General features: G+C 47.0%; 1 protein-coding gene across 1 annotated transcript; it reads left to right on the top strand.

Annotated features, from left to right (window-relative positions):
* Nucleotides 1–1,439: 1,439 nt before the first annotated feature.
* On the top strand, nucleotides 1,440–22,124 carry APEH (acylaminoacyl-peptide hydrolase). The gene is made up of 22 exons (XM_069095709.1): nucleotides 1,440–1,583; nucleotides 1,674–1,806; nucleotides 2,524–2,650; nucleotides 3,860–3,953; nucleotides 4,267–4,342; nucleotides 4,538–4,695; nucleotides 5,050–5,187; nucleotides 5,548–5,639; nucleotides 5,852–5,892; nucleotides 6,271–6,392; nucleotides 10,059–10,119; nucleotides 14,144–14,241; nucleotides 15,403–15,454; nucleotides 16,195–16,283; nucleotides 17,406–17,544; nucleotides 18,789–18,872; nucleotides 18,961–19,041; nucleotides 19,455–19,543; nucleotides 20,185–20,375; nucleotides 20,739–20,841; nucleotides 20,930–21,036; nucleotides 21,289–22,124. Exons 1-22 carry the CDS (start codon nucleotides 1,572–1,574, stop codon nucleotides 21,392–21,394), a joined length of 2,193 nt encoding a protein of 730 aa, XP_068951810.1. The 5' UTR covers nucleotides 1,440–1,571; the 3' UTR covers nucleotides 21,395–22,124.
* Nucleotides 22,125–22,326: the final 202 nt, after the last annotated feature.

The raw sequence follows: 22,326 nt of genomic DNA, 5'->3' as shown, positions 1-22,326 counted from the left end.
CACAAGAGTTGGAAGGGAGGAAGAGGAGTTAGAAATGCAGCAAGGCTTGGAGATACCCTGAATTGATCTGATCAGATCAATCAGAGCCCAGGGCCCCACTGGATATCACTCATTACCTCTTGCCCTCAGTTTAAATGAAGGTGTTGAATTTGACCTGTAAGACGTTTTCTAGGCATAGATCTATGGCCTTAGGACCAAAGGACAGATAATTTTATTATTATTATTATTAATATTATTTTTGGCAATAGCAACTCATTAAGAGCCATCTGCTGAGGAAAACAGAAAACGACTCCAAATTCACTGGAGAGAGTTACCACACCAGTCAAATCCCTAAAACATCACTAAAAACAGTGCACTAAGGCATTTGCCTGATTCCTTTTCTGTAAAATGAGGGGATCCAACAAAGTGACTTATAGAGTCCATTCCAATTTTAAGATCTTATGATCCTAGGAAAGGACCGCCCCCAGCCTGGTGAAGGGAGCTCACCCTAAGATAAAATCATGGCATGGATCTTCCAAGTATGGAAGGAGTTTGCAAACTTGCTCTAAGATGGTTATTTCCCAATATAATATTATGAAAATAAGTAGATTAATTCCTTATCTCCACCTCCTACTATCCCTGGCTTCCTTCTAATCCCAGCCAAAGTCCCACCTTTTGCAAACATCCCTTCCTGGTTCTATTCAATGACTGTGCCTTCCCTTTGAGACTATGCCCCGTTTCATCCCGTCTATATCTTATTTGTACATGGCTGCTGGCACGCCGATTCTTCTTTTAGACTGAGTTTTATGAGCGCTGGGATTGTTTTTGTTTTTATCGGCATCTCCGGTGCTTAAAGCACAGTGCATTGGCACATAGGTGCTTAAGCAAATGCTGGTTAAACAGAATCTTCTAAGACCTGGGGACTTCTGAGAAGACGTGTGTAAAAGATTTCTTCTGCCGGAGGATGCTGGATCGTCGCACATGTTGTTTGTCCTTCCTTCTGGAAGAGGACCATGACATCAGGGAGGTGATGTCTTGACTTGGAAGTGAACTGAATTTAAGTGAGAGAAGGCTATGCACTCAACCACCTCACTCTCGCCTCCGGAGCCACCTGGGTCCAGTGGCTAGATACTGATCACAACGACTGGATTTTTACACTTGGACAGGCAGCGCCTGACTCCTCCCAGACATTCCGGGCCGGACAAACCGAAGGGGCGGGCCTGGATAAAATGACAAGCACGCACTGGAGGAAAGATGCAGTCCTCGCCCACAGCCACCAACCAGAAGAGCCGTGGCCCTGACGCCCCGCCCCTCACGGGAGGAGGGGGCGTGTCCTTTGGTGGAGCGGGACCTTGGCGCAAGGAAACTGGCGGAGATTGGCGAGAAAGCCGTCCGACTCCGCCTTCCGTGGACCGCACCCTCTCTAGTCCCACCTCCGCCTCCTATTGGGGCGCACCTTGGAGAGGGCGGGTCCAACCCGAGCACTTTGCCCTCGGGAGCTGCGGAAATGCGCTCTGGGCCCCGCCCCGCAGCTGATCCGGTTTTTCCGGGCTGCGGAGCGTCCCGCCCCCAGAAGTTCAGGAGCCACCTCCATGGAGCGACAGGTACGGGCTCGGCGCGGCTCAGCCCCGGCTCCGGTTCGGCTCTCTCCCGCTCGGCGGCCGCGGCCTGACCCGTGTGTTCCCCCCGCGCAGGTGCTGATGAGCGAGCCGAACGAGGCCGAGGCGCTGTACCGAGCGCTGAGCCGCCACCCCGCGCTGGTCACCGCCGGCCTGGGTCCCGAAGTCACCACCCAGTACGGTGGCAAGTACCGCACGGTGCATACAGGTGCCGCGGCGGGGGGCCGGACGGGGAGGGAGGAGGGGGGAGAAGGGGAGGGAGCCCAACCGGCAGAGTGAGCCCAGGGCCTCGGGGTCACCGGCCTCAGGAGTGGGAAATACACGGGTGCCTGCGTGCACGTGTGTGCATGTATACTGTGGAAGGGGGCACGATCCGGGGCTTAGAGGCAGGGATCCAGGACCGAAGGATGCTGTGGGGCGTGGGGGCCGCGGAGAGGAAGGCTGCTGGGGGGCTTCTAGTCCCGGGAGGGAGAGTGTGCTGGGCCGACAACCGAGAAAACTGAGGCAAGAGCGGGTACCGGGAGATTAGGCTTGGGGTCATGGCCACGGAGAGGGGCAGGAGGCCCCTAGGATGTACGGGATAACCTCGGGAGGTAGGAGACCTGGCTTCCGGTAAAGAGGTAAAGAGCTTTTCTGGAGGACTTGGAGCAAGTTATCCCCAAGTTTGGACCTCAGTCTTCTTCTTTGTAAAATGATGGCGATGGCGTTGTACTAGATGAAACTCTGAATTCTCCTTCGGTTCAAATCCTCTTATTAGTAATCCAAGCCTCTTAATGCACTACGTTGCTGAGGTCCTGGTGGCCTCTTTGGAAGAAGGTGAAGTCATTTACAGCTGTGGGGAAGGATGGGGAAGGGCGTGGGGCGGGGAACTTGGATGAAAAACCAGGCTGAGTTGGGGCTGCAGATTCTGGGCTTCCCCTTACAGAATGGACCCAGCGAGACCTGGATCGGATGGAGAGCATCCGGTTCTGCCGCCAGTATCTTGTGTTCCACGATGGTGGCTCTGTGGTGTTTTCTGGACCTGCGGGCAACAGCATTGAAACCAAGGGGGAGTAAGTGTTAGGGGAATAGCCCCAGGACCTCCATCTGCAGGGATACTTCTCCCAAGGGTTCATTTCTGGTCTGCATCCCTGTGGTGTGTCACAGTAGCCACCTGGATAAGCTAGCTGAGTCTGCTTTCGGTATTTTCTCCTAGTATTTCCCTATGACCTGATGCATCTTACAGTTTTATTCAGAAACTGTTTTATTAAATGTCCAACTACTTGCAGGGCCATGCTGTGGGAGGTAAGTCTACCCTCCCAGAGTTTACAGTTTATTTAGAGAGAATTTTATTTTATTTTTTTAATTTTTGCTTTTTGGAGTGGGGAAGGTAGGGCAATTGGGGTTAAGTGACTTGCCCAAGGTTACATAGCTAGTTTTGTGTTAAGTGTCTGAGGCTAGATTTGAACTGAGGTCCTCCAGACTCCAGGGCTGGTGCCCTATTCACTGTACCACCTAGCCTCCCCAAAAGAATTTTTAAAGGTAAAAGGATTAGAGAAAGATTAGTGGCAAACTGTTTAGCACTGACTTTTTCCTGTTCCTTACATTTTTCCAGACCTCTCCTCATCTCTAAGAGTCTTGAAGTCTTTCAAAACTGCCATTCAAAAACTTCTATCTCCAAGGCTCTTCCCTTCCATCCTTGCCTTCCCCTTCTAAAATTCCCTCACACTGACTGACCTGGTTTTTGCCATCATTGGGACATTCTAGGCCTGATCTCCCATTGTGAACCCTAGAATCAAAAATATCATTGCCTTTTTTAATACCCAAAACTTCACAATTCCCTTATCCTTTTACTAATCAATTAAGCAGTATTTAGATTATAAATGTGCTAGCAATTCAGAGAAGGGAGGCACCCTTGGATATCCTGAGTAGTTGAAGGAGTTGGGATTTGAACCAAGTCTTGAAGGTTGGGTTGAATTTAGATTTTTGTTTGAGTTTATGGTTCATATCATGTTTTATCTGTGAGAAGTCCCAGCCCCACAATAAAAATTACTTTTTTAAAATAAAATTTCATTTTTTTAATGAATAGAAATCTATTTTCTGTCCCTCTTCACCCCACTGAAAAAAAGAAAAACAAATTCCCTGCAGCAAATATGTATAGTCAAGCTAATTCAGGAAGAATTATTTTTTGATAAGAATTACTCCTGTGGCCTGGCAACTTCCCAACCACAGAACTAGCTTTGGGCAGGTCCAGAAGTCATCTGGTCATGATGTTCCCACAGACTGCTGAGCAGAGATTCCCCCTCAGGGGCACTGAAGGCTGTGCTTCGTAAGACTGGGAGTTCCAAGGCTGGGGAAGAGAAACAGTTCCTGGAGGCAAGTCTTGGCCCTGGTTCTGGAGTTTGGTTAATTACCACAGGGTGTGGTACCTCTAGGGCCTGGTGAAGGACTTGGCTTTATCTTTGGGTGGAAGGTTCTCCTAGAGGGACAGAGTGAGGGAGTATCTGTTAGATAAGGCCTGTATCTGGAAGTGGGGGGAAGAGGTAGTCCTGGGGAGCTTACTTTTTCATAGAAAATGCCTAAGTCAGGCCAAAAAAAAGGCTGATGCTCATGCTTTTGGAGAAGGGCCTGAGTGCTGTAAGCAGAAGGAGGGGAGCTAGCTGAGACTTTCACATTATCTTCACCTCAGGTTTGGGCAAAGAACTGTAAGCTGAAGAGCATCAACTTAACAGCGCTGGAGAAGCATGGGATTGTATATGAGGATGGTGAGATTTTGTGAGAGTGATAATAATAATAGTCACTGGAGCTAATGTACCATTTTGTTGTTATGAATTGAAAGCCATCCTTGGCTAGAGCCTGGAGAAAGAGCTGGAAGGCAGCCACCAGTGAGGGGAGGGATGGGCAATGAGTGGGTAACCCAGATCCAGGCAAGATTCAGGCACTTTTATTCTCCTTCCTAGATTGTTTTGGGTGCCTGTCGTGGTCACACTCAGAGAGCCACCTTCTCTACGTGGCTGAGAAGAAACGTCCCAAGACAGAATCTTTCTTCCAGACCAAAGCCTTGGATCTCAGTGATGAAGAGACAGCCAAACCAAAGAAACAGGACCAAGCAGTCAAGGTACAGGCTGGTATTTGCCCTAATCCTTTGTGTTACAAGATTGTCCTGTTTTTGCAAGAGAATTTCTTCAGAGGTCAGCTTGTTCTTATGATGGGGAAAGATAGTTTGTATTACTGGAGCCCACTCATGAATAACTGCTAGGCATAGTATCCTTGGACTGGGGAAAAAACTGTCAGGGATAGGGAGAAATGTGATCTTGAAATTGGGGTCCAAGCACAAGTACCAAAGCACCCCATCAGGATCACTTGGAAAATTTGATGGGGTTGAGAATATGGAATATCTGATCAAAACTAGTTTGAGAGTGTTTTTTGTGGTGTCTGGGTTTTGAGACTGTTTGTTTTTTGTTTTTTTCAGGGAGATCAGTATATATTTCATGAAGACTGGGGAGAAAATTTGGTTTCCAAAAGCATCCCTGTCCTGTGTATTCTGGATATTGAAAGTGGGAACATCTCAGTGCTAGAAGGAGTCCCAGAGAATATCTCCCCTGGACAGGTCAGCACCATTTTCTCTTATTCCTGACCAGGACAAAGGAACCATCCTTCTGAAGTTGGTCATCTGACACACAGGACCCATTCAGCAATGAAAGCTTGGGTCTTTTCAATGAATCATGAACAGGACATTATCTCTAATGTCACCATTGAAGCAGGGGCTGCCCCCATACTTTAACTCCTAAGTGTTGATGAAATGTAAAATCCTGTGTGTGTGTATGTGTGTGTGTGTGTGTGAGTGTAAGAGAGTGACAGCATGACAAACCTCAGTGAATCCCGGTCCCTTGGGGACCTTCTAGTTCTGGCCATGCTTCCGCTGGCCAGTTGACCGGTTGCTCTGAGTTTGGTTTTATGTGTCACATAGGCATTCTGGTCTCCTGGTGACACTGGTGTGGTGTTTGTGGGCTGGTGGCATGAGCCTTTCCGACTAGGAATGCGTTTTTGTACCAACCGCAGGTGAGAAGAATGGGAACAGATTGATTGGGCAAGGCTGGTCTAACTTCTTGTGCTTCCAATACTTGGCTTGGCTACTTGCTCTGAACTGGGTCTTTCTGTACTCTTGTGGTTGCCTGTCAGCTCTCCTCCAATGCATTGTTGAGGGGGTGAAGGAATAGTGGGGCTAGGAAGGCTCCAAGCTCGGGCATTTAGAATCTCTCTGCTGGTTCCAGGTCGGCTCTGTTCTATGTAGACCTCACTGGCGGCAAATGTGGTAAGTGACCTACTTCTTGTGTCCTACTTGTGCCCTAACTTTCTTAGGTCTTACCAGCACAGATTCCTTTCTTTTTTTTTTTAAACTTGAAACCCTGAACAGAATGGGAAATAAGAATATTTGCTATTAGAGACCTTTCACACAATTCTTAAAAATGTAAGCATTATTAGTAACATGATTCAAAGATTAAATCATACCTGCCACATACTGCTAATTTCAGTAGCAGCAGATCAATATAAAAACAAAACATGTCACAATTACCCAAACTGTCCCCGTCTTTTAAATTTTGTTCTAGTGGTTGAAGGATTGGAGTCCAGTGTTGTGCCTCCTTTCCAGTGTAGGATTGTGCCTTTCCTCACACCTTATTTCTTGTCACAGAGCTCCTCTCAGACGACTCCGTGGCTGTGTGTTCTCCCCGGCTGAGTCCAGATCAGTGTCGTATCATCTATTTGCGGTACACAAACCTTAGTCCCCATCAACAGTGCAGCCAGTTGTGCTTGGTGAGTCTGGAGCAAGGCTGCCATTGAATATTGCTGTTCTCAGATTAAGATAAGGAAGTCAGCTAATGTCCCTGACAAGCCAACCTCACCTCTCTATACAGGCCATGTGCGCATGTCTTGTATCTTATTATTCCTATTGGTGAATGACCGTTTATTGTTGCTCAGCTAATGGTAGTGGTGGATCATTGAGTTCTGCCAAATCCAGGTTCAGTCTTAGCACCTGAACATGGACTATAGTAGCTACAAACATTTGGAGTTATCCTACATTTATTAATATATATCCTTGTTTTTCCTTCTAGAATGTGAACTCCTTGTGAGTAGGAATTTTTTTCATTTTTTATATTTGTATCTTTAATACCAGCACATTGCCTGGGGCATAGTGGGTGCTTAATAAATGTGAATGGATTGATTTGGTGTATCCATTCCGCTTCTCTTTGAATTAGAGGTACACCCCTAAGTAATGAGGGAAAACCAGTTTAGAACAAAGATTCTTATCTGCTGGGTTAGAGCTCTCACTAAAACACACTTGGCAGTTTGGGGTTCCGTCTTTTTATTTGGGTAGTTAGAAATTGATCTCATAATATGGGTCTACCTCCTTGAGAAGTACATATAAGCCTGTGCTAACATCTTATCTGGGTACAGTAGGAAAGGTTTGTCCAGATTGTAGGCAGGCAGATGCTGTTACAGATAGTCAGGATTCCTCCCTATCACTAACATTAACCCCGAGGCCTTTCTGAGCCAGGTTAAAAGTTGGACTCTGGGGGGAGGGGGTGCGGAGTCAAGATGGCCTAGTAGAAGCAAGACCTCCCCGCTGCTCCAGCTTCCACCTTCTTCAATCCATGTAAAAAGGGGACTCTAAACAAACTTTGGAGCTGAAGAACCCACAAAATGACACAGAGAAGCTAACCTCCTGCTGAGGACAGCCCGGCAGGCCGGCAGGAATCGGCCAGTGCAGCTCTCTGGGAGCCGAGCCCAGCCCCATGACAAGGCTTTAGCCCCAGGGTGGGTCTGACCAGCTGCCCGGCGGGAGGAACTCCAGATCAGCAGCAGCTGTGGCCATTTCCAGATTTATCAACTCATAGATGCAAAGGACAAAGTGAGAGGTCAGTGCAGTCTGGACTTTGGGATCCAGTAAGTGGGAGTGCATGGCTTTTGCCCCCAGGGTAAGAAGTCGCTGAGATGCTGGCACAGCCAGCCAGCGAGCACCATGTGGCAGCTTCAGCTCCTGGCCTGAAGAGTGTAGGGGGATCAAGCCCCAGTCTGAGGGGTAATCACTCTTGCTTTAACCTTCTTGGATCTGGATTGCTGTCTAGGGTGGAGGGCCTGGGGTGTGTGTCCAGCTTGCCAGAGCATGTGGAGACCTCAGAGAGGGAACCCATCTAAAACCTCCGGCAGCTGAGAAAACCCCAGCGTTTGGGATGAAAGCTCCACTGTCTGGTGGCAGAGTCCTACTGTGGCAAAAAGCCCAGGGGTCAAGTGACTGAGGGGCAGCATGACCAGGCAAAGGAAACAAAGCAGACAGAAGATTCCAACATTACACTCCTATTTTGGGGACAAAAAGGAGCAAAGCATGGAACAGGAGGAAGACAGTGAAGTCAGAACTCCTGCCCCAAAAGCTTCAAAGGAAAATACGAGCTGGTTACAGGCCATAGAGGACCTTAAGAAACAGATAAGAGAAGTGGAGGAAAAATTGGGAAGAGAAATGAGAACAATGCAAGAAAATTACAAAATGAGAGTCAACAGCCTGACTGAGGAAGATAACACCTTAAAAAATAGACTAAGTCAAATGGCAAAAGAGGCTCAAAAAGGCAATGAGGAGAAGAATGCCTTAAAAAGCTGAATTTGCCAGATGGAAAAAGAATCTCAAAAGCTCAATGAGGAGAATCGTTGCTTCAGAATTAGATTGGAGCAAATGGAAGCTAATGACTTTATGAGAAATCAGGATGCTGTTAAACAGATCCAAACGAAAGAATAGAAGGCAATGTGAAATATCTCATGGGAAAAACCACTGACCTGGAAAATAGATCCAGGAGAGATAATTTAAAAATTATTGGACTACCTGAAAGCCATAATCAAAGTAAGAACCTAGAAATCATCCTCCAGGAAGTTCTCAAAGAAAACTGCCCTGATGTTTTAGAACCAGAGGGCAAAATAGAGGTTGAAAGAATCCACCGATCACCTCCTGAAAAAGATCCCAAAAAGAAAACTCCTAGGAATATTATAGCCAGGTTCCAGAATTCCCAGATTAAGGAGAGAATATTACAAGCAGCCAGGAGGAAACAATTTGAATATTGTGGAAACACAATCAGGATAACCCAGGATCTGGCAGCTTCTACACTGAGGGATTAAAGGGCTTGGAAAATGATATTCCAGAGGTCAAAGGAGCTGGGATTAAAACCAAGAATCACCTACCCAGCAAAACTGAGTATCATGTTTCAGGGGAGTTGAATAGAAAATTTGACATTCAGATACAAGAAGCAAGAGAAGCATGAGAAGGTAAACAGGGAAAAGAAATTATAAGGAACTTATCAAAGTTGAACTTTTAACATTCCTACATGGAAAAATAATAATTGTAACTTATGAAACTTTTCTCAGTAGTTGAAGGGAATAGAAATACATATATGTCTATATATGAGGGTATACAGGCATATGAATACATATGTGCATGTGTATATATATGTTTACAGGTATACATAGATAGAGGGCACAGGACCAATTTAACAGGAAGGGATGATACTTAAAAGGTGAAATTGAGATGTGAGAGAGGAATATAATGAGAGGAGATGGGGAGAGACAGAATGGGGTAAACTATCTCATATAGAAGAGGCAAGGGAAAATGGTTACAATGGAGGGGAAGAATAGGAAGGCAAAAGGGAATGGGTCAACCTTATTCCCATTGAATTTGTCTTGAGGAGGGAATGAAATACACACTAAGGGTATCTCACTCTCCAGGAGAGTAGGGGGGGAAGGGGATGAGAGGGGGAATGATGGAAGGGAGGGCAGGCGGGGGGGGGGCAGGGAAGTTGGAATTTGGAAGCACCCACTTTTGAAAAGGGATGGGATCAAAGTAGAGAATAGAACAAGTGGGAGGTGGGATAGGAGGGAGGGAAATATAGTCAGTCTTTTGCAATATATCTACTATGTTAATGTTTTACATTAGCCACACATGTACAACCTGTACTGAACTGCTTATCTTCCCAGTAAGGGTGAGTGACAAGGGAGGAGGAAGGGAATGAATCTAGAATTCAAAAGTTTTAAAATCAAATATTCAAATATATATATATACTATTATTATACTATTTTACATGTAATTGGGAAATAAGATATACAGGCACTGGGGCATAGAGATCCACTGGAAAAGTCAAAAGCAGTATGGGAGAAAATATGGGAGAGAGCAGATTGGAGGAGGGGATATCCTATGGGACTGCTATTTTGGGGCAGTGGGTAGGGGAAAAACGGGGAGAAAATTTGTAACTCAAAATCTGGTAGAAATGAATGATGTAAATCAGAAGTTAAAAAAGCATTAAAAAAAAAAAAAGAGTTGAACTCTGGTCTCTGATGGGTCAGACTCTCTGAGGCCCAGGTGGAATTAGGCTGGTAACCCATTTGGGTCAATATGTGAAACTCCATCAGTTGAGATGTAACCATTTTCACACTTTCTTTCAGTATGACTGGTACACGAAGGTCACCTCAGTCGTGGTGGATGTTGTGCCCCGACAGTTGGAAGGTGAGATGCTGATGATTTGTAGTTACTTGTTTGGGGACTGTAACTTGTGGGGCACAGCTCCCTGGCCATCCTCTCTGCTGTAGTTTTGATGACAGGGCATGTTTGAAGATGTCCGATCTTTGACAATCTTTGACAAATCCCTGTTAACCATTCACTTCCACAGACCTATCTTTTGTCAGGAATTGGACAGGATTAAAGCTTTCCTACTCCCTTCTCATGATCCCTTGGGTGAGAAGAAACAAAGGCTCCAACACTTGCATTATCACAGCTGTTCCAAGCAGAAGCACAATCAATAGATACCATTTTCAAACTTGTTACTGCCATACAAATTGGTGGCCTTAAGACTTTATAACCAGACAGGTCCATCCTTCTTATATATGAGGACCAGTCCCAGGGACAGAAAGGGATTTGCCCAAAGTCACATAAGTAGTAAAGAGCACAGCCAGCATGCAGACCTCGGATCTCTTGATTTTAAAACCAATATCGTTTCCATTATACTGTGCCGCCCTTCAGGACCTCAGATTGGGTCCTGTGTTGTGGACAGGAGCAGAGCCCCCCTGCCTTATATAGTTACATTCAGCACAAACCCTGTGCTAGGTCCTGGGGCTGCAAAGACAAATTAAATGGCCCCTGCTCCATCAAGATTACATTCTCCTGGAGATAGTACCCCCAGATAAATATCAAGCAAGGTAACTTGAGAAGGTCAAGATCACTAACAGCTTTAGGGGTTCAGGGAAGTCTTCATGAAGGGCTGATACTGGCTGACAGAAGAAGAGTTTCCAAAAAGCTTGGTCTTCCAAGGGAGAGAGGGAGGACTTGTGGGAAAGGACAGTGAGGAGATGGAATGTTCAGTGTGTGGAATAGCAATGATTCATTTTAGCTAGAACAGAGAATACCTGCAGGGGAGTAATGAGACATCAGGCTGGAAAGGGGGTTTGAAGTCAGATTGGAGAGGCCCATGAAGACTTGACTCAGCTGGAATCAATGGCATTGGCATGGCAGACCTCACCTTAAGGTGCTGTGCTCCTCTAAATGAGACCCACTGAGGCAGGGCTAATGGGCAGGTGTGGGCTATGGATGCCAAAGTCTCCCCTTTGTTAAAGAGGGTTTTTGGAAACCTTGGTGTTTTGGGAAGCCTTCAGGAATGCTGCCAGGGTGATTGTTCTTACCAAGGGGGAGCTTGGTAGAGCAGTTATAGGTCAGCTCCTGCCAGGCATGAACCCTGGGGGCTTGTTCTTTTCTGCAGCATTGCATGCTACTTGAGTAGGGATTAGACTTTCAGCCATTTACTTCTGTACCTCATCAACTAGCTTTTTAGGGAAACCTCTTCTAATTGGGATACTGTACCTTGGAAACTAGTCATTTTACAGGCCTCGAGTGGTGGTGGGTAGTAAGGTCTATTCACCTTCTATAAAGAGTGGTTGGCAGGGTCTTTACCTCAATATTCCAGCAGCGGGTATAGCTACCTCAGGATGGCCTTGTGTATCACTGTCCTTCACCAGTTCATTGGGTAGGGGCCTATTTATACCTGTCAGCTCTGACCTTATGCTAAAACTTACTTGCCTGCTTGCCTTAGATTTATGCGTGGATTTGACAAGTTTTCAGAGGCTACTGGCCTCGTAAAAAGAGCATTGCACTCAGACCTGAGTTGCGGCCTGGATACTTCCTACTTCTATACCATAGTGCTTAACCTGTAAACCTCAGTTTTGTGAGAGATTGGTGTCTGATCTTACCTCTCAGGGTTATTGTGAGGAAAGTAATTGGCAAATATCAAAGTTCTATAGAAACATAGGCTCCTGTTGTTGTCTCCTCACTGCAAGGGGAGCCCATGAATAGCTGCTGCTGTATAACAGTTATCGAGGGTGGGGAGTGTGCAGAGAATGTTCCCCCTTCACAACAGGACTCCATGGAGGACACTAGCTACTGCTTAGGCAGCCTTCCCTGCTGAGGCTCTTGCCTCCTTTTTCAAAGTTGGAAGAAAGCTGGAAAGAAAACCCTTTTATGACTTTATCAGTTCACCCTGTGTCAAGTTGTCCTCTCCTAGAAAAGTGGTTTGAAAGTCTGTAACCAAGTAATGACCTCATTACCTAGAGGTAGCAGTAGGGTTAGTCAGGCCTAGAGCCAGCTGGACCCGAACAGCCCTTGCTGTTGTTGTGACTAAAAATAGTCCTGCCTCTGGGGGGGAGAAAACATACATTAGGATGAAGCTTTGTGGGGCTTGGGGCCTTGATACCCTCTGGATGAAAGACCTACTTCGAGAGGCCTATTGGGTTGGTAAGTCCTTTTTTGGAGGACTGAGAGCAACTGTGTGTCTCTGTAATATGAGGCTCTCTAGGAACCTGGAACTCCTCTGCAGAAAAGGAGCTCCTCCTGCTAGATTGGTACCCTTTTCCTCTGTCATGCAACACTAACACCATGTAACCGTGACCAGCCATGTGATCCCTCTGCCCAGAGATCCCATCTGGTCAGTGGTCAGCATTCAGCTTCCTTAGCATGATCCCAGAATTACCTGGTTGATTGGGGGTGTGCCTTAGGTCAGCACCCTGGGTTTCTTCAGTATGCAGATAAAGCCATTGACGCCAGACCTAAATATATGTGCCCCCCACGCAGAGGGATCGAGATTGTACCTATGAGGTCACAGATGAGGAAGGAATAAGCATTTATTAAGCACCTACTGTGTGCCAAGCACTATGTTAAGTAGTTAATCAGTATTATTTCACTTGATCTTCACCACTCTTATCCCCATTTTCTGATTGAAGAAACTGAGGCAGGCACGGTCAGGTGATTTACCAGGGTAAGACAGCCAGTATGTATCAGAGGCCAGATGTGAAAACCGGTCTTCCTGATTGAGTGCCCAGTGCTCTCTGTCTGCTGTACCACCCCACTGCCTGCCTCTCTTAAATGTATGTGTGTGTGCATCAAATATGATTTTACATGCAGAACTGAGCCTTATCTTATTTATGGCCCACATGTTAGCGAGTATGTCCTAACTCACTTTAAGAAGGATCTCAATTATTCTGCATCTTAGGCATCAGGAGGATTAAGTGGTACCTGAGCTCCAGAAATACCCTTGTATGCCTCTTGTAACCTAGCTAAACAGCACAGGGCTAGCTGTCCAAAGAGAATCAGAAACAGGAGCAGTCACTCATCAGATGCTTAAAAGCTTGCCAGAGGCTTTCTGCAAAAGTATTTGTATCCCCATTCTGCAGATGAGGAAATAGACGTGCCTTCAGTTATACTATTAGGAAGTACCTAAAATCCAAATATAGGAGCAATGGCAAATAATTATGCTTTAGGTTTTATGTTACAGGATGCACAATAGACTTACATATGTTTTTAGGCTCTATTTCATGCCCAGACTTCTATGCAGTTATTTTAATAGGATTATTCTTAACTACCCTGGAATCCAGATATGTCTTAGTGCCAGTTTTATAGATGAGAAAACTGAAGCCCCAACATTTTAAAGGGGTAAACCTATCAGAATTCAGGCCAACGGGAGGTTTCTTTCTCTAGGAAAACTCCAAAACTGCCCACATTCCTTTTATGTGTTATTCAATGAAGATATTTCACTTAGATTTTTTTCCCCCTTAAAACTTATATCTACCCTAGGGCCCTAATAGTTTTCAGTCAGATTTCTAAGAAACCTTTGAAGACTTCTTTTTCTTGATCTTCATGGGCCCTCCTTCCTCTCACCTAGGGATTAATTCTCACCCCAAATAGCATTTCTCTTTCTCTCCCTGGATTAGCTTTTTAATCCTGCAGGATAACTTGTTTTCCACGTTGACTCCTCAACCAGACTTGATTCGAAAGATACATGGTGGAAACAGAATTCACCTTCTTGTCCTCTTGTCTTTCTCATTTCTTTCTGAGCAGCGAAACGGTCTCCAAGTGACCCTTGTTCTCTACCTCTGAGTCTCAAGCTTCCTTCTTAGAGGCCTTAATTTTTATTCTTTGGGTAGTGAAAAAGCTGTTGTAAGTCATGTGTTTTCTAAGATTCTGTTACAAGCCTGATTCTTTTCCTTAGATCACTTTTCTGGAATCTATTGTAACCTGTTACCTTTGGGATGTTGGTCAGGAGATAGTCAGAGAGTCGTCTTTGATTCTGGCCTGAGGAGCCGACAGGTGAGGAGAATCGATCCTTTTTGCTATAAGAATATGTTTAGTACGGGGCAACATTCTGTTGGAAATGGCATACCTTGTCCTTCCTGGGGCCCTTGAAACTCTGGTTTACATCCCTGGTCAGTTAACACAAAACTCGAGGCTCCTCCCCTGGGAAATCAGCCCAGGCAGAGCATGTCCTTGGAGAAGGAGATGGCCCTTAAAGGGTTGGGCATCTTCTGTGCCAAATAAATGTGCCAAAGGTGGCACATTTAATGATTTTTGAGCAGCATAGCCAGAGAAAAATGGTCCCTTGTCTCTGCTGCTCCTGTCTCTTTTTTCTTTCCTTGCAAAACTCACTTTTACCCTTTAATTGACTCTCAACTAATCCTTGCCCAGGTTTTGATTGACAGTTGAGCCATTCTTAGCTGACACTTTTAAGTTCTGATCTGACTCAGAGGAATTTGGATTTTTAGAGGGAAAGAGAAAGGAGTCCATTTCTAGCCCTCCTTTTCTTCCTATCCCTGGTTTCCCAGTGTTAGGGCTTAGGAGGCTCTTTCCCTAGGATGTCCCACATAGCTGACTTCTGGGTGAGACAGAAGGAGGGTGTAACCGGTGAAACAGTAGTCAGCCTCCCACTTCCCTCAAGCTTTATCTTTCCTAAAAAGCTGCCAGCATTTCCCATAGGCCATTAGGTAAGTATCTCATTCTTCTATGGGTTTTCTACCCCTAGACAGGGATGGTGATGGCAGGATTCAGAAGGAGAGCTTGTGTTCTTTTTCCTGCCAGTCAGAGAGCAAGACAGCCAGAGGGAGGCAGAGGATCTAGGGCTACTTAACACCTACATTTTACAGATGTTAAGAGGCCTAGAGAAGTGAAACAGCTTGCCTGTGCCATGCTGGTAGGAGGTACCAGGACTGAAGCGTAACCTGAGGCCTCCTGAGTCCAGATCCAGGGTTCTTTCTACAAGCACTGAGCTTTGAGTCTTAGATTTCAGTATCGAGGTACAAAGAGGCAACTTCCCACTTGAGGACAATGAAAGCTATTGGTATAAACCATGGAGATTGTATCCTTTTAGACCACTAGGAACCAGAGAAATGCAAAACCTCATTGTAAAAAATACTCATTTGGTACTGAGTTGGTGCTCTAATATGGGACTGTTCTTTGTTCCCCTTTTTCCTGTAGGATCTGTTTGCAGTGAATACCCAGACAGGCAGTGTGACCTCCCTGACAGCTGGTATGGTGTGGCAAGGGAATGTGTTAGCTCAGTGCCCTCCAAAAACTTGAGAACTCAGAGTCACTGTGATCCCCTGGGGAGCACATTCTGATTCATCATCACTGGGCAAGGGGTATGAGCTGCCCCAGCAGGTGCTGGGCTTTCTTTCATATGCCCTGCAACAGCCTTGCAAGCCCTTCTTTGGGGCAAATCAGACTTCATGTGCATCAGTCAGTTAGCATTTTCTAGAATATTTTTATTTTTCAATTTACAAAAATCTCTTTTCTCTCCTTTCTATCCACCTCCCATTGAAAAAAAGAAAACGAGTAGTATAGGCAAGCAAAACAAATTTCCCACATGGCCACGTACAAAACTAGCATTCGTTGAATGCCCGTGTATCCCCACCCAGTGCTAGCCAATTGAATTGTTGAATACGGATGTGAGATCTGGTCTCTGCCTTAATTCACTCACAGTCTGTTTGGAAAAACCAGTGAACACAAGAAAAACAGCTAACAGTATCTAACAAAATAATTAAGTCCTAAATTATTTAATAGAAATTCTGTGCCTGGGGTTAAGACACTGGCATGGTGTTGAGGGTAGGGAGACTGTCAGTGTGCCTAGAACTCAGAACATTTGAAGGGTCTGTTTAGCAGGACCTAACTTTGCTCAGTGGCTAGGGGAGTGGTGAGGCATTTGTGTCTGAAAGAGATGCTCAGCACATCTGGGATGTGCTGCTACATCCTAGGATTGCTACATTCTAGGATTGCCTTTGGGAAGCTGGAAGCTGCTCACAATTGACCAAGACCTCATGCTAGTTCAGTTTTCCACTCCCAACCAACCACCAAGTTTGGTAAGTACTTTAAATGCCTTTGAAACAGGGAAAAAAAAAAGGATCACATCTGGCCCTCAATTTTTACCTTTTTTTGATTTCTCCATTAAAATTTGCAGGAAGGGGGGCAGCTAGGTGGTACAGTAAATAGAGCACCAGCCCTGGAGTTAGGAGGACCTGAGTTCAAATCCAGACTCAGACATTTAACACAAAACTAGCCATGTGATCTTGGGCAAGTCACTTAACCCCAATTGCCCTACCTTCCCTCCTCCGAAAAAAAAAAGGTGCAGGAAGTTCTAGGATAGGCCCAGCAGATTTTAATAACACCCATCCAGGTCTGTGGGTAGTGGTTTCTTACATGGAGAGAGCCATATAATCCCTATTTCAGACCAAAAAGAGATAGGAACGGTTTTTCTTGGTTAAAGAGACACAGCCTTGCACCCTCTCCACCCCTGAGGCAGGAATAAGAAGAGGTGATATTCCCATCATACCAGGTATGGGCTTGGCAGAAGATGAAAGCATACACCTCCTTCCTTTCAGAATAGCAGTAGGAGGCTTAGATCGGGAGGCTGCAGATGTGGCCAGTCTCACTTAAACTGGAAGATGAGTTGACATCTCCAGGACATTGAAATGCCTTGGTCACGTGGGCCTAAAGTTCAGGAGGAAGACTGAGGCTGGGTGGGCAGAGATGTCAGAGTCCTGCCAGGTCCCAGATCCGTCCTCTGTTGTCTAATACGTTTTTAATTGCTCTGCATTTTGACCTTGAGGCTCAAACCAAAGCTTAATGGAAGAGGAAAGCATGCCTCCACAAGGCCCTTTGACTTTGTTATGAAATGTCTGTCACATGCTCACTGCCCATCCCCCACCAATTCATTTCTAACTTGAAGTCATGGATGGGTCATCGTTTAACTTTGGTGATCTGAGAGTTTGTACATTTTAAAGTTAAAAGTTCTACATTGTACTCAGCATTTGTGTCCTTACAGTGAGCCACAATAAAATACATTTTCCTTCATATTCCTCTGATCCAATGGTAAATTTTAAGAGACTTTAAACTGCTTTTTTTTTTTTAAACAAAGAAAATGGGGTAAAGAAGCCAGTTAAAACCAGCAATTTCTTCTATAACAGTCTTTCTCTCCTTGGTAGAAAGTGGGGTTCCTGCCTCCCTCAGGGAAGGAGAAAGAGATCCTCTGGGTAACCCTGGAAGAGGCAGAGTCCATCCCAGAAATCACTTGGGCCATCCGTGTCCTGACACCTCCTCCTGAACAAGAGAACCCAAAGTACCGTGAGTCTGAGCAGGTGTCATTTAGCTGGGGATGGTCCTGGGGACAGGGCAGCGTTCCAGTGGAGGGATCCCCTGAGAAGGGCAGAAACTCATTCCTCCCGATTCCATGAAATGCCAGACCCCGCCACATATACTCTCTGTGCTTGTCCCCAAGGGCCCCCTTTGGGTGGCTTGTGCTGTGCTGCTCTCGAATGCCACAGACAGAAAGCCCTGTGAATGTTTGGAGTTTGCCGTTTCAGAGCAGTGTGACATGAGTAACGATCTTCAGATCTTGCCTCATAATTCGTTACTTTTATATGACCATTATTGTAACAGTGTTGGTATTTCAGTCAGATGTAGCTTCACACGGTTACCATTTGACCTGACATGAGCTGGTATCAGTACTACTTTAGACTCACAGACCGTGGACCATCACAGCTAGAAGGGACTGTAGAACACAGAATGTTAGAGATCATTTAGTCCAACCCCCTTGTTTTCCAGTGGGAAAACTGAAGGCCAGAGTGAGGAGTAACACAGATTTTCTTCTCTGTCCAAGCTCTCACAAGGGCTGGTCAGTTCTAACAATCACAGGCCAAATGTCAGGACCCAAGTATTCGGGAAACTGCAGGCCAGATAGGTCAGGCACTTAGCATGTCAGAGCTAGTGGAGTGGAGGATAGGGAAAGCAACAAGGTTAAATTTTTCATCACCTCCCTGATGGCAGAGTTGGCTTCTGTGTGCAGGCAGGAGGAGGATGGCTGCAGCTTCTCCTGGCTCCAGTCATATCAGAGTTCTAGCTCTTGGTCTAGGGAGAGGAAGGGCCTGGCCCATGAGAGTGTCACACCCCTGACCTCAGATTCCAGAGAAACTTTGAGTTGACTCAAAGTCAGGACTAGGGCTATGGTCTCTGAAAAAAAGGTGGTAGGGAAGGCCCCTGCCTTATGTTTACTAGGATTTGCACTGAGACTGTTACCTTCATCCCTGTCTCTCTGGGAGGGCAGGCTCAACTTCCAGCCCACCCAGTGTGCATGTTGGCAGCCTTTGTCAGCTCCTGCTCCCTGGGGTTCTCCCCATGGAAGGGGGCAGGGTTGTGCGGGCCCTTTGACAAGTTGTTTGACCTCTTCTCTGGGTCTTTCTCCAAGAATTCATGGCATGTTCCCTTTAGTGGAAGCCTTTCTCTTGGCTGGGGAAACTCATGATTTCTAAGAAAATCCTTTGAAACACTGAGATTTCTCCAGCTGATTGTCCTGGTTTTTTCCCTTGTAGCTGGCCTTGACTTTGAAGTGATCCTCCTTCAACCTCACAGCACAGCTGAGAAGTGCAAGATTCCACTTGTGGTCATGCCTCATGGTAGGCTTCCCACTTTCCCAGTCTGACCCCCTCCACCCCCTTCTCCCCTCTGGAGTTCCTCCCAACCTCATTTTGCCCTGTCTTGTAGGGGGACCACATTCATCCTTTGTGGCAAGCTGGATGCTCTTCCCTGCTGTTCTCTGTAAGATGGGCTTTGCTGTCCTGCTAGGTGAGTGAGGGCTGGGGGAAGCATTGTGTGAGGGCACCTGCCAGGATGTGGTGGGGGAATACCCTGGCAGGGTGATGGTACAGCATCTCTTGTTGGAACATCACTGGCTTGTAGCAGAAATGGAGCTTTTCCCAACTGCCCTGGAAGCTTCAGAATTAGCATTCACACCCTCGTCCTCTGGCTCCAGCCAGTACTCTTTTTACATGGTGGTAGTGTTTGTCTGATTGTAAATTCAAAGCTGAACACTCTAAACGGGTTCTAAATCTTCCCAAAATGGTCAGATTTATTCATATAAGCAGCATAAGGAACTTGAGGGAAAAAATAATACCCTTCCAGATATGCAGACCCCTTCTATGCATTGCAGACAGGGGTATTGCCCTGATGACCTCTCCAGTCTCTCCATCTGTTTGCAGTGAACTATCGAGGTTCCACAGGCTTTGGGCAGAATAACATCTATTCCCTCCTTGGGAATGTGGGAGACCAAGATGTGAAAGATGTTCAGGTATGAGATGAGCAAAGGGGTCCCTTTGTTACCACTGTAGGGAATGAAAAGCCCTTAGCCCTGAGATAACTATAACTTGGGCCTTCTGGTCTGCCCCGGGACCTCGGCTGGAGTCTGTTTCCTTTTGCTGTGGCCAGGGCTAAAGCTACATGCCACTCATGGGCAAAAAGCAAGGACGTGCCTGATGTTTCCGTGCCTGTGAGCCCTGGGGTTGCCTAACAACTCCCAAACATAGTCCCAGCCATCCTGACCAGACACAGCAGAAGCCTGCTCCTTGAGGCCTCCCTAATTGCCTTTGACCCCTGTTCTGTGGGTCCCACACAACAGACTCTGCCCGTGTACGTTCCTTGCCCCCTTGATCAGCAGTGTCCAACGCCTGTAGTCTGCCAGGCGTTTCTCAGGGCCCATCTGCGACATCATGCAGGTTCCCCAGTGCAGTCATTGAGCTGTTGACTAACAGCCTATCCCTGCCACAGGGTGTCCAAAGGGAATGGCAGCTGTATCCTTTGGTCACTTGCTTGCCAGGGCCTAGCAGAAATGCCCTTGCCCTGATCCTTTCCCTGCGATCTGTAGCCCTCTGAGTGGCAGGGGAGGAAGCCCAGGGCAAACCTGCCACAGCTCCTCCTCCTCTGCTCTTGCAGTTTGCAGTGGAGCAGGTGCTGCAGGAGGAGGAGTTCGACAGGGGGCGAGTGGCACTCATGGGCGGGTCCCATGGGGGCTTCCTGTCTTGCCACCTAATTGGTCAGTATCCAGATACCTACAGTGCCTGTGTAGTTAGGAATCCTGTCATCAATGTGGCATCCATGTTCTGCTCTACTGACATTCCTGACTGGTGAGTGTGCCTTGCACCAAAGGTTGCTAAAGGGGAGCAGGAAGCCAACCCTAACCCCCTGCCCCTCCCCACCCCGCTTTCTGGGTATACCAGCTGTTTACCCCCTTCTCACTGTGCATCTGACTGGGCAGGGTAAATCTCCCATAGGCCCCAGACCCCTCCCAATGGCATCTGCTAGAGGGTTTCCAGATAGTCCTGACCCAACTTACCCTAGGAGGAAAATTAGCCAGGGAGTGACTTCTCTGGACCATCCCCATGAAGTTAGTGTAAGGTTGAAGGAAAAGACCAGTTAGCATCACTCCATCTTTCTCTCCCTCTGCTCTGAGTGGAGTGAGTGCAGTACTCAGTCTGGCCTCTTCACAGGTGCATGGTAGAAGCAGGCTTTCTCTATACTACTGATTGCCTCCCTGACCCCACCACCTGGGCAGAGATGCTGAACAAATCTCCAATCAAGTATGCTTCTCAGGTGCGGTACCCCCTCCTGCTCTCCCACTGCCCCTTCGCCAGGGGAGGCTCTGTTCCACAGGCAAAAGCATTCTCCCTATGCTCTGCAGGTTAAAACGCCCCTTCTCCTCATGCTGGGCCAAGAAGACAAACGTGTTCCTTACAGACAGGGTATGGAGTATTATCGGGCTCTGGTAGCCAGGAAGGTCCCTGTGCGGTGAGTAGTGGCACCTAGATTGTGTCCTTTTGGGGAACTAACTACTGAAGATAAAGGCGATTGGCTCAGCAGGGCTTGCATATGGTGGGCTTGGGAAGGCTGACAGTCTGGTCAGGAACCTGGAGGATACCATGAGCCTGAAAGGCCCGAGTGAAGTTATAAGGGGGCCTAGCCTGGCAACACCTTGGAGTAGCACTCTGCCGAAAAGGGAGGAAGGATGGATGGTTATGTGAGATATTCTGTGCTCTCCAGGTTCTTGCTCTATCCCAGGAGCAACCACTCACTGTCTGAGGTGGAAGTGGAGTCTGACAGCTTCATGAATACCGTCCTCTGGCTGCACACACACCTGGAATGCTGAGGAGCCAGGAGCAGGCTCAGGATACCTGCCCACTTGTCCCTGATCTTTCTCTCTTACCCCATGCTGTGATAACACAATACTGACATTTCCGTTCACCAAACTGTCTTAACAAGGGATTCATAATAAGCTAAAGAGGAGGATCCTGAATGTAGCCCAGGCTGTTTACAGTGTTGCCCTTCTGGGCCTATACCCCTTCCCAGGCTAGAGGGAGATGAGAGAAGAACCTGTCACGTTCCCTGTCTGGACAAGGAGTAGGCCAAGACCTTCAGCTGAACCAGCAGGGAGCCATCCGTGCCTCCAGCCCAGGATTCCACAGGATGGGCCTGTCCTGTCTGACTCCACTTGGAGAGCAGTGGGGGTACAAAGGGCTGCATCTTGATGTTCAGTTGCTCTTTGGGGTTGAGTTTGGGCATTTTCTGCAAGCCCCTTCTGTATTATCAGAACCCAGCTGTCCCCAGAGCTGGACTCAGTGCTAAGTTCTAGTCTTGGTGCTTTAGGGGGTGGTTTTTAAGACGAGAGAAGCAAGATGTAGAGAAAAAAGCATTTGGCCCATTTCCTCATCTGCCAAATGAGGGGTTGAACTGAATCCCTGGAAGCCATCTAGCTAATTCCTGTGACCCATGAATGACCCCAGCTGGCCCCTGAGACTAGGTACTAGGCTCAGTGTGGACCATAGATCCTGACAGTGCTCAGCAGAGGTGTGTGCTAATAAACATGACCCTGGTGAAAAGGTGGGTTTCTTGGCTTCTTTTCGTGTGAGAGCAGCAGGAGCCCTCCTCCTTCAAAGGCCTTGGTGAAAACTAAAGCTTGCCCCACTTGGAAATAGGCATCCACCCCACTGCCAGCACCAAGCTGGCTCAGCCTTCCTCCCAGAGCAGGGAGAGGGTGGCTGCAGGGCCTGACTGTATGCCACAGGGATTGGCTTGAGGCCC

The sequence above is a fragment of the Petaurus breviceps genome, unplaced genomic scaffold (genome assembly GCF_028583685.1).
Source record: "Petaurus breviceps papuanus isolate PSGF00001 unplaced genomic scaffold, PetGlider_PUasm1.0 227, whole genome shotgun sequence".
NCBI lineage: Eukaryota > Metazoa > Chordata > Mammalia > Diprotodontia > Petauridae > Petaurus > Petaurus breviceps.
This window is presented reverse-complemented; position numbering and strand designations above follow the sequence as displayed.